At 43.4% G+C, this 12249-nt stretch overlaps 1 protein-coding gene across 1 annotated transcript; it reads left to right on the forward strand.

Moving 5' to 3' along the window:
- The first annotated feature begins 926 nt into the window (after positions 1–926).
- GAS1 (growth arrest specific 1) lies at positions 927–4204 on the forward strand. Its single transcript, XM_050945947.1, has one exon. It carries the CDS (start codon positions 1906–1908, stop codon positions 2827–2829), a length of 924 nt encoding a protein of 307 aa, XP_050801904.1. The 5' UTR covers positions 927–1905; the 3' UTR covers positions 2830–4204.
- The last annotated feature ends 8045 nt before the right edge of the window (positions 4205–12249 follow it).

The raw sequence follows: 12249 nt of genomic DNA on the forward strand, positions 1-12249 counted from the left end.
ACAAATGCACTATCACCAACTTCGCAATGTACAGCTTATGCTGTTCTGAACGTTTTATATTATATTTGTTATTTTAATCATATTTTCTTTTAATCAAAGGAAGAATTAAGAATGTAATGAAAATTTTAATGAATCCACGAGCAGTCTTTTATCTCAGTTAATAAATTTCAGGCAACTTTTAATAGCAAGTAGATCTCAATAAAGAATTCAAATAACTATTTCAGACATTGGGAAACATATTTCAGTGTTCTATTTGCAAAATCTATTGTTATAAATAATGTATATAAGAGGATAGGTTGTTTTTTTTCTAAATCCTAGTAGTTCCGTGCATTGACTACCCAGAGAAAATCTTCATGCAAATATATAATTTGAATTTGCTTACAGGCAAAAGAAGTGCAAAACGGTGAAATGACAAGTGGTCATGCTTAAGTACTCCAATTAATGGACCAATTTCTGTTCTCGGTATATGGATGCACTCCCATTGAAGTCAGTAGCATTGCACAAATCTCAAAAAGTTTGATTCCGTATGAGACCGAGCTTACATTCCCCGCAGGAAGAATTCTTACTCCCATTGCGAGGGGGAAAACGAGATCAGCAAATGATGCGAGAGCTCTTTTTGTTTGCATATTGGTATATGATGGCATATTTGATATATAATAAATCTAATTGTTTTGACTTCTATCAGTAAAATTATAATGAAATTTATTGTACAGCATCTTTTAAAGACGTATGCCATGATGTTACACCTCAGACAACTTATATAAACCAAACGCTGTTTTGTGACCGCTGGAAAACAGAGATGGGTGCAAAGCTTTGCCTGATGCAAACAGCTGCAAAGTTTCTTCTTGAAAAGCTGTGTTGTTGTGTAGTAGTAACTGTGGGAGCCTCCTTAACAGTAGGAGGGGCTCCTTGGGGGCTGCTGTCAATCTCGTTAAGCCTTTCCTTTCAAGCTTTGAATGTGAGCTACCCACCAGCCCCCCTTTCTCCCGTAGATCGTAAAGAAAAAAAAAGTTTCAACAACAGGCTGGACCAATAGTAAGTCGAAAAGCAGGGAAAGGGGGCCGAGCAAAGGGAGAAAAGTGGAGAAAAGGAGAAAGAGAGCGACTAGCGAGAGAGAGCGCAGGCTGGGGGCATGTGTAAAAGGGGAAGAAGCGTTGCTAATTGTTTTGTTTGTTTGCTTTTCCATGCATGCATAATGAGGCTTCATCAGAGCACGTTGCTGCTGCTCGGAGGCCACTTTTGTATTTAAAGCCTTGCAAAGAAAAACGCTTCACACCGCAGAGCAGAGCAGCTTGCGAGCTTGTTGACAACAGAAGCAGCATCAACCGCAGAAACAGAAAGAAAAGGGAGACCCTGAGCCAGCGATTTTCACCCCTTTCTCTATTTTCTTGCCAAAAGGGGGATTTCTTTCCCCTTCTTCCCGAAAGTGCAACAGTATAAGCGAAGGAGCGGAGCAGGGACTGTGAATGGGATCGGAGCGGTTTGTGCGGCTGGCATGTGCGGAGATGCTGAGAGCGGAGAGTTGAAAACTCCCGAGGAAGCAGCAGCAGCTGGGCATTTATTTTGTGCAAAAAGAGAAAAGAAAGGGATCTGCATGAGAAGCAGGCCAGCACCATGAGCTCCCCCGGCGCAGCCTGCAAGCCCCCGAGTACACTCAGAAGCCGCTCTCCTCCCAGCCCCCAGTTGCACTGATTAACTAAGGGAACTCTTGCGGCAACCGCAGCCCGGGACTCTGGGGTGGGGGCTGTACTGCAGCCCGCTGTTCCAGCCTCGGACGGGCCGTGTGGATGGATTGATGAGGGGAAGCCTCATGCACACAGCTGGCAGGAGTTTTGCAAACTTTTCCACGGGCAGCTGCTCCTCCTCCCCCCCTCGTCGACCCTCTTGCAGCCGCCGCCGCCCGCAATGGTGGTAGGCTCGCCCGCTCTGCATGGAGGAGGCGGCGGCGGCCGCCGGTGGCTGATACCGGGCGCCTGGCTGTGGCTGACGGTGGTGCTGGGCGCGGTGTCCCCCCCGCGGGCGCACGGCCGGAGGCTGATCTGCTGGCAGGCGGTGCTGCAGTGTCAGGGCGAGCCCGAGTGCAGCTACGCGTACAGCCAGTACGCCGAGGCGTGCGCCCCGGTGCTCCTGCAGCAGCACCCGGCCGGCAGCGCCGGGGCCGCGGCCGCTTCCTCCCGGCGGCGATGCCCGAGCCACTGCATCGCGGCCCTGATCCAGCTCAACCACACCCGGCGGGGCCCGGCGCTGGAGGACTGCGACTGCGCGCAGGATGAGACCTGCTGGGCCACCAAGCGCGCCATCGAGCCCTGCCTGCCCCGCACCAGCGGCGGGGCAGGGGGCGCGGCGGGCGGCGGAGGCGGCGGGGTGATGGGCTGCACCGAGGCCCGGCGGCGCTGCGACTGGGACAGCCGCTGCAGCGCGGCGCTGGGCCGCTACATGGTGTCCTGCGGGAAGCTCTTCAACGGGCTGCGCTGCACCGAGGAGTGCCGGGCCGTGATCGAGGACATGCTGGCCGTGCCCAAGGCCGGGCCGCTCAACGACTGCGTCTGCGACGGGCTGGAGCGGCCCATCTGCGAGACAATGAAGGAGAACATGGCCCGCCTCTGCTTCGGCGCCGAGGCGGGCGGCAACGGCGCCGGCAGCAGCGGCGGCTCGGACGGGGGCCCGGAGGATTACTACGATGACGAGTACGAGGACGAGCCCAGCCAGGGGGGGCGGGACGAGCCGGGCCCCCAGCCAGGCTTCCCCGCGCCTGCCGATCGCGCCGGCCGAGCGCCCGCCTCAGCAGCCTGGACCGCGCTGGCCTCCATTTTGCTGCTGCTGCTGTAGCCACCGAGTCCCCATTTGCTTCAGGGCTCGCGCGCGCGCGCGCGGCACTTGGGACACGTGGGGGGATCCCCGGTCCCAGACGTGCCCCCGGGATCAATTAGGGGGACACTCCCCTCCTCCATCTCCGCGGTCGTTTATCCAGACACGGCCCCTCCCTCCCCACCTCCCGCAGTACTTCTCTGCCCACCCTGTCGCCAGCACCTGCTTGAACATTTCTCTTAGGCACTGTCCTCGCACACCCAGAGTTACAATCATTTCCATGGGGACGGTGCCAGTTTATTGGCCGCTGTTCTGTACGGGGACTAAGGAGATGGAGAGAGCTGGACGGAGGGAGGCGTCCAGGAGCGCGGTGTGATTTGGCTTGGTTTTAGCGTGCACTATGCAATTCGTTTCACACCCCGGCTTGGTGTCAGCAGCAAGCCGATGAGTTAAGAAGAGGAACTGTTAGCAAAGCTACTGTAGGTTCACTACCATCCCGCCAAAACAAAACACTAATAGGAATGTGCTAATAGTTCTTAGCAGTTGACATGAGGGTGAGAGAGAGGAGGGAAACCCGAACTTGCTGCCAAAACAACTGCCTTACTGGTTATAAGTAGACCAACAACTCGAATTCAAGTACCGTTCTCCGTGTCACCATTCAAAATATTCACAATGATGCCTGAAAGAGGATTACGTTTCAATTGCCTTTAATTAACTGGCGAGGTGGGGGTTGGGGAAGAGTTTGGAACAAACTGATGGGATCTCACAGGCTCCCTTCACATTCACTGTCCCCGTAACAAATGCTTGCCAGCAAACATCTCTTTTTCTTCAACCTAACGAGAAAAAAATGCAGATTTTTCAGAATTGTTGGCTGCACTGAACAATGCAACTTTTGTCTTAAAAGAGCTCTGCACTGCCATCTTCGAAAGACACTTTTTAAACCCAAGAACTTGTATGTACAAATATTCTGAAAAGTTATATTGTCTCTAGTCATATCAGGGTGCTGACCTCTGGTAAATCTTATATAAAATGTATTTAAAACTGGGATTTGTTACCAGTCACTCTACTTTGTATATAGAATTTTATAAATTGTATGCTTGGGGAATAATTTATTTTTAAAAAAATTAAAGTTTTAAGTCTACATCCTATTTTCCATATCATCGCATTTGCTGTTCTTTTCTGGAAAGATTCAGATTTCATTTTATGTATAAAGGGATACAAGCAACAATAATGAACTATTCTGTAGAACATCAAATGTACAGTGTATTTTATAGTTTTGAAGTTAACTTTCTTATTTTAAGAGACTTTATGAACACTGTAGAATTGTATAAATGCATTTCCGAGCTGCCTTAACTGTATTTTTATAGAAGGCATAAAAGATCCTGTTTTAAATATCTACGGTTTCGTGTATTTCTTAAATGTGTAAATTCCTAAAGGAAGAGTTTTAAATATGGATGCATGATGATGTCCAGAGACACTGCTATTGAGTGAATTATCAGTCCTGTTTGGGGGAACAGAGGAGGAAGGATAAATAAATAAATAAAAAATCAGTATCTCTCTATGGTACTTTAAATATATGTCAGTTACTTTTGCCCTTACTTTAATGAATAATTGGACATAAGTAATAAACAGGACTCTGAAAATACTACCTTCAAAGCAAGTGGTTGATTTTTGTATGTGTTGGCATGGTAAGGTACCAGTGCAGAGCGGTGTAAAACAATTCTCTGTTTTCCAAGGACACTGCTCCTATATGCGTATAGAATTATCAAGCCAGCAGCTCCTTCCTTATGAAATGGAGCATGGTATTCCCATTGATGCTGCTAGACTTCTCATATACATGTAAAGTATCTTGCCACACATGCAGCGTCTCAAGCAACTTTCAGAAATATTTAGATCATATACAGTAGGTCATTAGCATTTGCAACAAAATTCACGAACGTTTGCAGGCCAGTTCGCCTTTCTCCACAGTGAAGAGTGCAAAAGTAAACAAACTGGGATGATCAACAATTACCAGAACTTTGTAATACTGTTCTTTGGAGTTGTTTTGCATTGGGCTGAAGCCTGGTTTTCTGCCAGAGCTACTGATCTACACTCAAACGCCCTTAGATAAATAATTACACTCTTAAGCTGTGTCGAGTGCTGATACACTTGACCTTGTAAATAGAAATGTTTGCAGTAGGAATAAACTCCGGCATTGGAAAATCTTTTAAACATTAACACAAAGGAGGGAGCTTGGTCCTCTGGGGATTTGAGTTTGAACTGCGCCAAGCTAGGCACTTGCAAAAAAAAAAAAAGTTTGTTTATCTTCTATTCATGCTGTTTATTTAAAGCTTTTAGTTTTAAATGCGGTGATTGGAAGGCAAGACAGAAGTTTAAAAGCCACCACAAATAAACTTTGACTGAGGGGGCGACAGATTAGCAAAATAGTGTCTTTTTCATCTTAACAGATCTTGAGAGAAGATAAACCCACATCTGTCTATTAAGTCAAATAACAGTTATAAATCCCCATTTCTATAATTAGTTATTTTAGATAACTGTTTTTTTGTGGTTTCTTTAGTTCAGATGCCTTTTTTTTTTGCGTAATTTCATTAAGCAGTAAATTGATATTTACACACAAGCATTTAAAAAAAAAAACCACCCTCCAAAATAGTTGTGATGTCGAGCAAGATTGAGTATGGTGTGTAGCTCTGAGCTAAATTCAGGTTGTTTTTTTTTAAAGTCACCTGAACGGTTGAGTAAACTTATTGTTAAAACAAAGCTGAAAACGTTGTTTCTTTAGGAGGAGGACAAAGAGGAGTTGGGAGAGACTTGTAAATGGAATCAGCTTTCTTTACCAAAATGCTGAGTTTGCAATCCTGTAGGTATGATCTTAAATATTCTCCCCCGTCCTTTAAGGGATATTCTTTAACATATCTTCAGGTAATCAACTCTCCGTGTCCATGCAGGCTATTTTGACTCGTTTTAAGTGAAAAAATTAAGTCCCGGTAAAAGCCTCTGTTTTTCCTCAGTAAGGAGTAAAGGCATTAGCACTAGAAAAGGACTGATAATTAACTGCTACAATAAACTCAAGACTTGATTTTACAGGCCCCTGTCAAAAGCATCTGCCTGGAATAAATCAACACTGAGCACCACTGGGGGGGCGGGGGGGGAGGACACGAGTCTTTACGCATCCTTCCCTGTAGAAAGCGTACATTGATCGGTGGCTCTTAATTTAAATAGCGGTACACGAAGCAGAGCCATACGCTCTGCATCCTGTGGTCTTCGCCTTATGAAAAAATCATAACAATAAGTTGGGTTATCAGAGCGAATGCTCCTGCCAGAGTGAATCCGCTACACTGAGTGTATCTGCCAATATCCCCATTCTACGTGATTATACAGGGGTGGACGTCTGTCATATTCTAAATTCAGAGATACTGAAAGTCGGAAGTTTTTCGAATTTCTAAGGGGAAGGCTGTTGGCATCACTAAAAGAAGAAAGGACGTCAGTTTCCCTGACGAAGAGGGAATTTTCCACAGGAAAAGAAGCCCGGATTTTCTAGCTTTTTGAAAATGCTCCTCGTCGTGGCCCATTCCTAGCGATCTCTTCCGGGGAGAGAAGGAACTCTTTTCCATGTCATGTAAAATAATCCAGTGGCTTCAGATCCCTTTTCATTGCCAGTTACCAGGTTTGAATTCTCGGTGACAGTTTATTTGTCTTTGGAGGCACTCCAGTGACAAATGTTTAAGGGAGTGTGGGACAATGGTGGAGAACAAGGAGGCAGTTCATTGAACTGACAGTGACCATACAGTAAATAGAGGGAGATTCAAGCTTCACTGGTCACCCAAGCTCACAGCGAAGCTTTTGTACGCCACCACAATAGCCATAACATAAGGTCTCTGATTATTTTAAACAATATATACCAATGTATGCAGGCAGGCAACATTTCCCTTGGTAAATAATTATAATGAAACCAAGATTTATAATAAAAAAATGAAATAATCGATTTTGGCCAGAGTATTTTTACACTCACATTGGAAAGCATGCAGGGTTATAGTTACAATGTACCTACCTACGCTTTATGTCACACTTATCCGACCTTTGGATCATCCATTGCCTACACCTATGTATAACAAATGTGTACTACGTGGGTGGTGAGAATATGCAAAGTATATATGCATAGAACAGGAAACAACCTATGTCGGTGCAATGCAAGATAGTTCGGTATTCAAGCAATATTTGTCTCCTATTTTTTTTAGTACCCTGGGTTGGGTGATGGAGGGGAAATTGTAAAGAAGCCAAGATTTAGAGGAACAAGCTTGGAAAGTATAACCATAGTGTCAGCTTGAATCATGGAAAACGTGCTCAACTGACTTGTAGGACCTGCCTCTTCAGTGCTGCTAAAAGAGATTCCGTTCTGTATCATTTTGGCCATGCACACCACACTAATATCACGAAATGCCCCTCTGCCATACACATGTAAAGTAGGTAGAGTCGCAGTACAAAACATTTCCAACTGGGAAGATCGGTGCTCCTACGTGAGATTTCAAGTCTGTTCAAGGGTACAAACATCTAGAAAGCTATATGATTTGTAAGCAGCAAAGTCGAAAGTTACTGTATTTGACTTGAGGCATTGGCCGTGGTAGACAGTTGAAAAGGCTCACACTGACTGTCTGAATGACATAAGTAATGCCCTATTAGCATAAATACTTTCTAAGGCATCCATTTAATCAATTTCTTAAATAACAGAATGATCTACTACAAAATAGTGGACTGTATACACTATATTTTGGCACAAAGATGGTCATTCTCCAAGTAGTAACCAGGGGCTCTAAATAAATGATTTCAACAATGTTTTATTAAAGGAGGACAAGAGCCCTCGAGCTGCATTAATCGGGGAGAAGTCGAGTGGCACTTTTGTTATGGAAATGTTAAGCACATAATAGTTCAGGCAAACAATGTGGAGCCACTTCATTCTTTCAGCCATGCTGACACCTCTTAAAGAGGAACTGCAGGGAAGGATGTGGGAAAGATTTGCTTTCTGAGGAAGCTTTCAACTAACATTTTGGAGGTTTACCTCCAACCCCCTTTTGGTGTGAATGGAACTGAAGGGTATAAACAACCAGTAAGGAGAAATTATTAAGGTACTTAAGGCTAGTGATACCACCTGCCTAAAAGCAAGTTGAGATACTTTTACCAAAACAGTTTATTAAAGTTCTTTCTGTGACTTTATGATGAGTCAAATGGATGTTATTCTTCAGGGCTGGTAGATATCTCAGGTGCATATATTATATACTCATATATTATATAAACACACATCGTGGTGTAGAGCTAACATGATATTCTTACTACACTACAGAGAGAGAGGCACCAGGGAGAAATGAGAATAGGAATGCACTTGGGCCAGGATTAAGTAGGGCCTGATAGAAGGTGTAGATAAGGTGCTTAAATGTGATCTGGTAAGAGACAAGAAACCAAATAATGCTTTGGTGAAGGGGACGTTAGGAGAGGAAGCCAGTTTTAGTAGTGATATTATGAATAGACTAAAGGAAGAGAAAGTGAGCTTGGGAGCCAAACTATGACTAGGTGAGATAGCCTATGAATGGATAAGGCTTGGATAGAGAGGCAAGGGTAGATTTTGTTGACAAGGAGAAAGAAGCAACACAATTTACCCAGGGTTTGGATGGGAGAGAAGTGGGAGTAAAGAAATGGTAAGAATTTAACAGTAGTTTTACAGGCTTGGAAACAGGCAGGATAGTGAGGTTATCAAGTAGAGACAGAGAAAGGAGAGGGATCAAAAAGAAAGGTGACAATTTCAGCTTTGGAGAAATGTGCCATGGAAGCAGCTAGAGATGTGAAACTGGCCAAAGGGTGTAAGAACAATGAGTTACACTGAAGCGGAGATGGTGATGGCTGAAGACAATGGGAAGAGATAAATTCACTGGAAAAGAGTGCAGCGATGAACAGGGGATCAATAACAGAACTTTGAGGGACAGCACCAGATAGGAGAGGAGGTTGACTATTAAGGCGATTTTGAAAGAATGGTTGATAAAGCAGAAGATAAGAGAAAACTGTGCTGCAGAAGCCAACGGAGAGTCTGAGGAGGAGAGAGTGACCAACAGTATTAAGAGCTGTAGACCAATTAAGAATGATGAGGCTAGAGAAGCACTCCTTACATTTAGTTTGAAAGAGGTCATTAGTGTCTAGAGTGGAGGGGAAAGGGCAGAAACCAGATTGGAGAGCATCAGCAAGAGATTAGGAGGAGAGGAAATGAAGGCAGTGAGAACTAACCCTTCACTCCAGGATTTGGGAGACAAAGGGGAGAAAGGATATAGAAAGGTAGTTAAAGAGGGAAATTTCTTCAAGATGGGAGGAATGTGTGTTTTGAAGCAGAGGAAAATAAACCAGCAGTGATAGAGCAGTTAAAATACAGCAGAGGAGAGGAATTAGAGAGGATCTAAGGCTGACAGGAGGTAAAAAGGAGTGGGCTCCAGGGTACAGGCTGATGTGTAAGAAGCAGAAAGTAGAAAATAGAGCCAAAAAATGAGTAAAGAAGGAGAGGCAAAAATTAGGTATGGAATGAGAATTCTTATCCGATGATGTCAATTTTGAATTGAAGAAATCAGCTGTGCTCTGGACATAAGGATTAGGTGGAAGAAGGGGACAGCCAGCTGGGAAAAGGGCTTAAAAACATAATTGGAATTAGAAAAGAGATTTTGCTTCTCCATCATTATGGGAAATATTTTATTGTTTCTGAGCATTTCTTAGGCACGCACCAACACAGTACCTGAGTATCTCAGAACATTTAAATAAACAAAAGACTTCACACTTCCCCCATACATCTTGTATCTTTTTACCACAATATGTATCCTGAGAAAATATGGTGCTCAATGTCATCCCAAAACACATATCATGGAAAGGCACATATTGTGCTAGATATAATAAAAAACTACAAAAATCAAGCCACATCTGTTTAAAATGCATTACATTAAAATCTTTCACAAACATCTTTTTCTTTTTATGTAATCATAGAAATGCAGGGCTGGAAAGGCTGTCAAGAGGTCATCTAGTCCAGTGTCTCTCAATCTTTTTAATACTAGGGACCGCCTTGCTGCTTTCCTAAACTGTGTCAGAGAGATCTCAGAGACTGGACCCCGTTCACAGGCTAGCCATTGAGAAACACTGATCTACCGCATTTCATCATGCTAAGGCAAGATTAAGTATATTGAGACTGTCTCTGACAGGTATTTGGCTAACTAGTTCTTAAAAACCTTCAGAGATGGGCATTCAACAAGGTAATTCCTAAGAATTCCTCTAGGTAACCTGTTCCGGTGCTTAACTGGAACTGACTATAGTTAATTATAGTTAGAAAGTTTTTCCTAATATCTAATCCCTCTTACTGCAAACTAAGCAGATTATTGTTTGCCCTATCCTTGGTGGATATGAGGAACAACTGATCACCACTCTAATTATAACAACCTTTTACATATTTGAAGACTGTTACAACCCTCTTTAGCCTTCTCTTCTGTAGGCTAAACATACCCAGTTTTTTCAACCTTTCCTCACAGGTTATGTTTTCCAAACCTCTTATCATTTTTGTTACTCTCTTCTGGACTTTCTACAATTTGTTCACATCTTTTGTAACTTGTGATGTCCCAAAATGGACACAGTACTCCATCTGAGGCCTCACCAGTGCCAACTACAGGTGGACAATTATCTCCTTTGGCTTACATACAACATTCCTGTTAATTCATCTCAGAATGACATTTGCATTTGTTGCCACAACATTGCACTCTGGTCTTATATTCAATATGTGAGCCACTATAAATTCCAAATCCTTTTCTGCAGTAGTGCTGCATACCCAGTCATTCCCATTTTTTATTTGTGCATTTGATTTTCCTTCCTATCTGCAGAACTTTGCACTTGTGTGTATTGAATTTCATTTTATTGATTTTAGATCAATTCTCCAATTTATCAAGATCATTCCGGATTCTAATCTGGTCCTTGGAAATGTTTACAATACTTCCCAGCATCATGTTATCCACAAATTTTGTAAGCATACTCTCCACTCTATCATCCAAGTCGGTAATGAAAATATTGAATAGTACCAAACTCAAAACAGACCCCTGCAGGACCCCTGTCATAAACAGATAGTTAAGGGTTAAGGTCTCTTTTACCTGTAAAGGGTTAACAAGCTCAGTGAACCTGGCGGACACCTGACCAAAGGACCAATCGGAGGACAAGATACTTTCAAATCTTGGTGGAGGGAAGTCTTTGTGCTGTTTGTATTGTTCTTTGTTCTCTCTTGGGACTAAGAGAGGCCAGATGTGCAACCAGGTTTCTCCAATCTTTCTAAAACAGTCTCTCATGTTCAAAATAGTAAGTACTAGCTAGAAGGCGGATTAGTCTTTTGTTTGTTTTCTTTATTTGCAAATGTGTATTTTGCTGGAAGGATATTTTACCTCTGTTTGCTGTAATTTGTAACTTAGGCTGGGGTGAGGGAGTCCCTCTAGTCTATGTATAGCTGAAGACCCTGTAAACATTTTCCATCCTGGTTTTAAGAGATAATTTTTACTTTTTCTTTCTTTAATTAAAAGCTTTCTTTTTAAGTACCTGATTGATTTTTTCCCTTGTTTAAAACCCAAGGGGATTGGGTCTGAACTCACCAGGGGATTGGTGTGGGGAAAGGAGGTGGGGGGGAAGGTTAATTCCTCTCTGTTCTAGGATCCAAGGAGTTTGGATCAGTGTCTCTCTCAGGGTAACCCAGGGAGGGGAAGTCTGGGAGAAGGAAAGGAGGGGGAATGGCTTATTTCCCTTTGTTTTAAGACCCAAGGGGTTTGGGTCTTGGGTCCCCCAGGGAAGATTTTGGGGGGGACAGGGAGTGTACCAGGCACTGGAATTTCTGGTTGGTGGCAGCGCTATCAGATCTAAGATAGGAATTAAGCTTAGAAGGGTACATGCAGGTCCCCACTTTCGGAACGCTAAAGTTCAAAGTGGTAATAATACCTTGACAACCCCGCTTCATATGTCCTTCCAGTTTGACAGCAAACCATTGATAACTACTTTTTGAAAATAGTCTTTCAACCAGCTATGCACCCACTTTATAGTAATTTCATCTAGACCATATTCCCTTAGTTTGCTTATGAGAAAATCACGTGAGACAGCATCAAAGCCTTACTAAAATCAAGAAACATTATGTCTACTGCTTCCCCTCAACCTTTAGTCCAGTTATCCCATCAAAGAAGGAAATTAGATTGGATCGGCATGATTTGTTCTTGAATAATACATGTTAGCTGTTTATTATCCCAGTCTCCAGGTTTGAACAAACTGATTGTTTGATAAGTTGTTCACGTATTTTTCCAGGTATCAAAGTTAAGATCACTGGTCTATAATTCTCTATGTCCTCTTTTTTCTCTCTTTTAAAAAACAGGTACTATATTTGTCCTTCTTTGGTCCTCTGGGATC

The sequence above is a fragment of the Gopherus flavomarginatus genome, chromosome 3, assembly GCF_025201925.1.
Source record: "Gopherus flavomarginatus isolate rGopFla2 chromosome 3, rGopFla2.mat.asm, whole genome shotgun sequence".
In the NCBI taxonomy this organism is placed as follows: Eukaryota; Metazoa; Chordata; order Testudines; family Testudinidae; genus Gopherus; species Gopherus flavomarginatus.

Excerpts from the sequence above, each read along its gene's own strand:
- GAS1 (XM_050945947.1), top strand. The coding sequence starts at position 1,906 with ATGGTGGTAGGCTCGCCCGCTCTGCATGGAGGAGGCGGCGGCGGCCGC.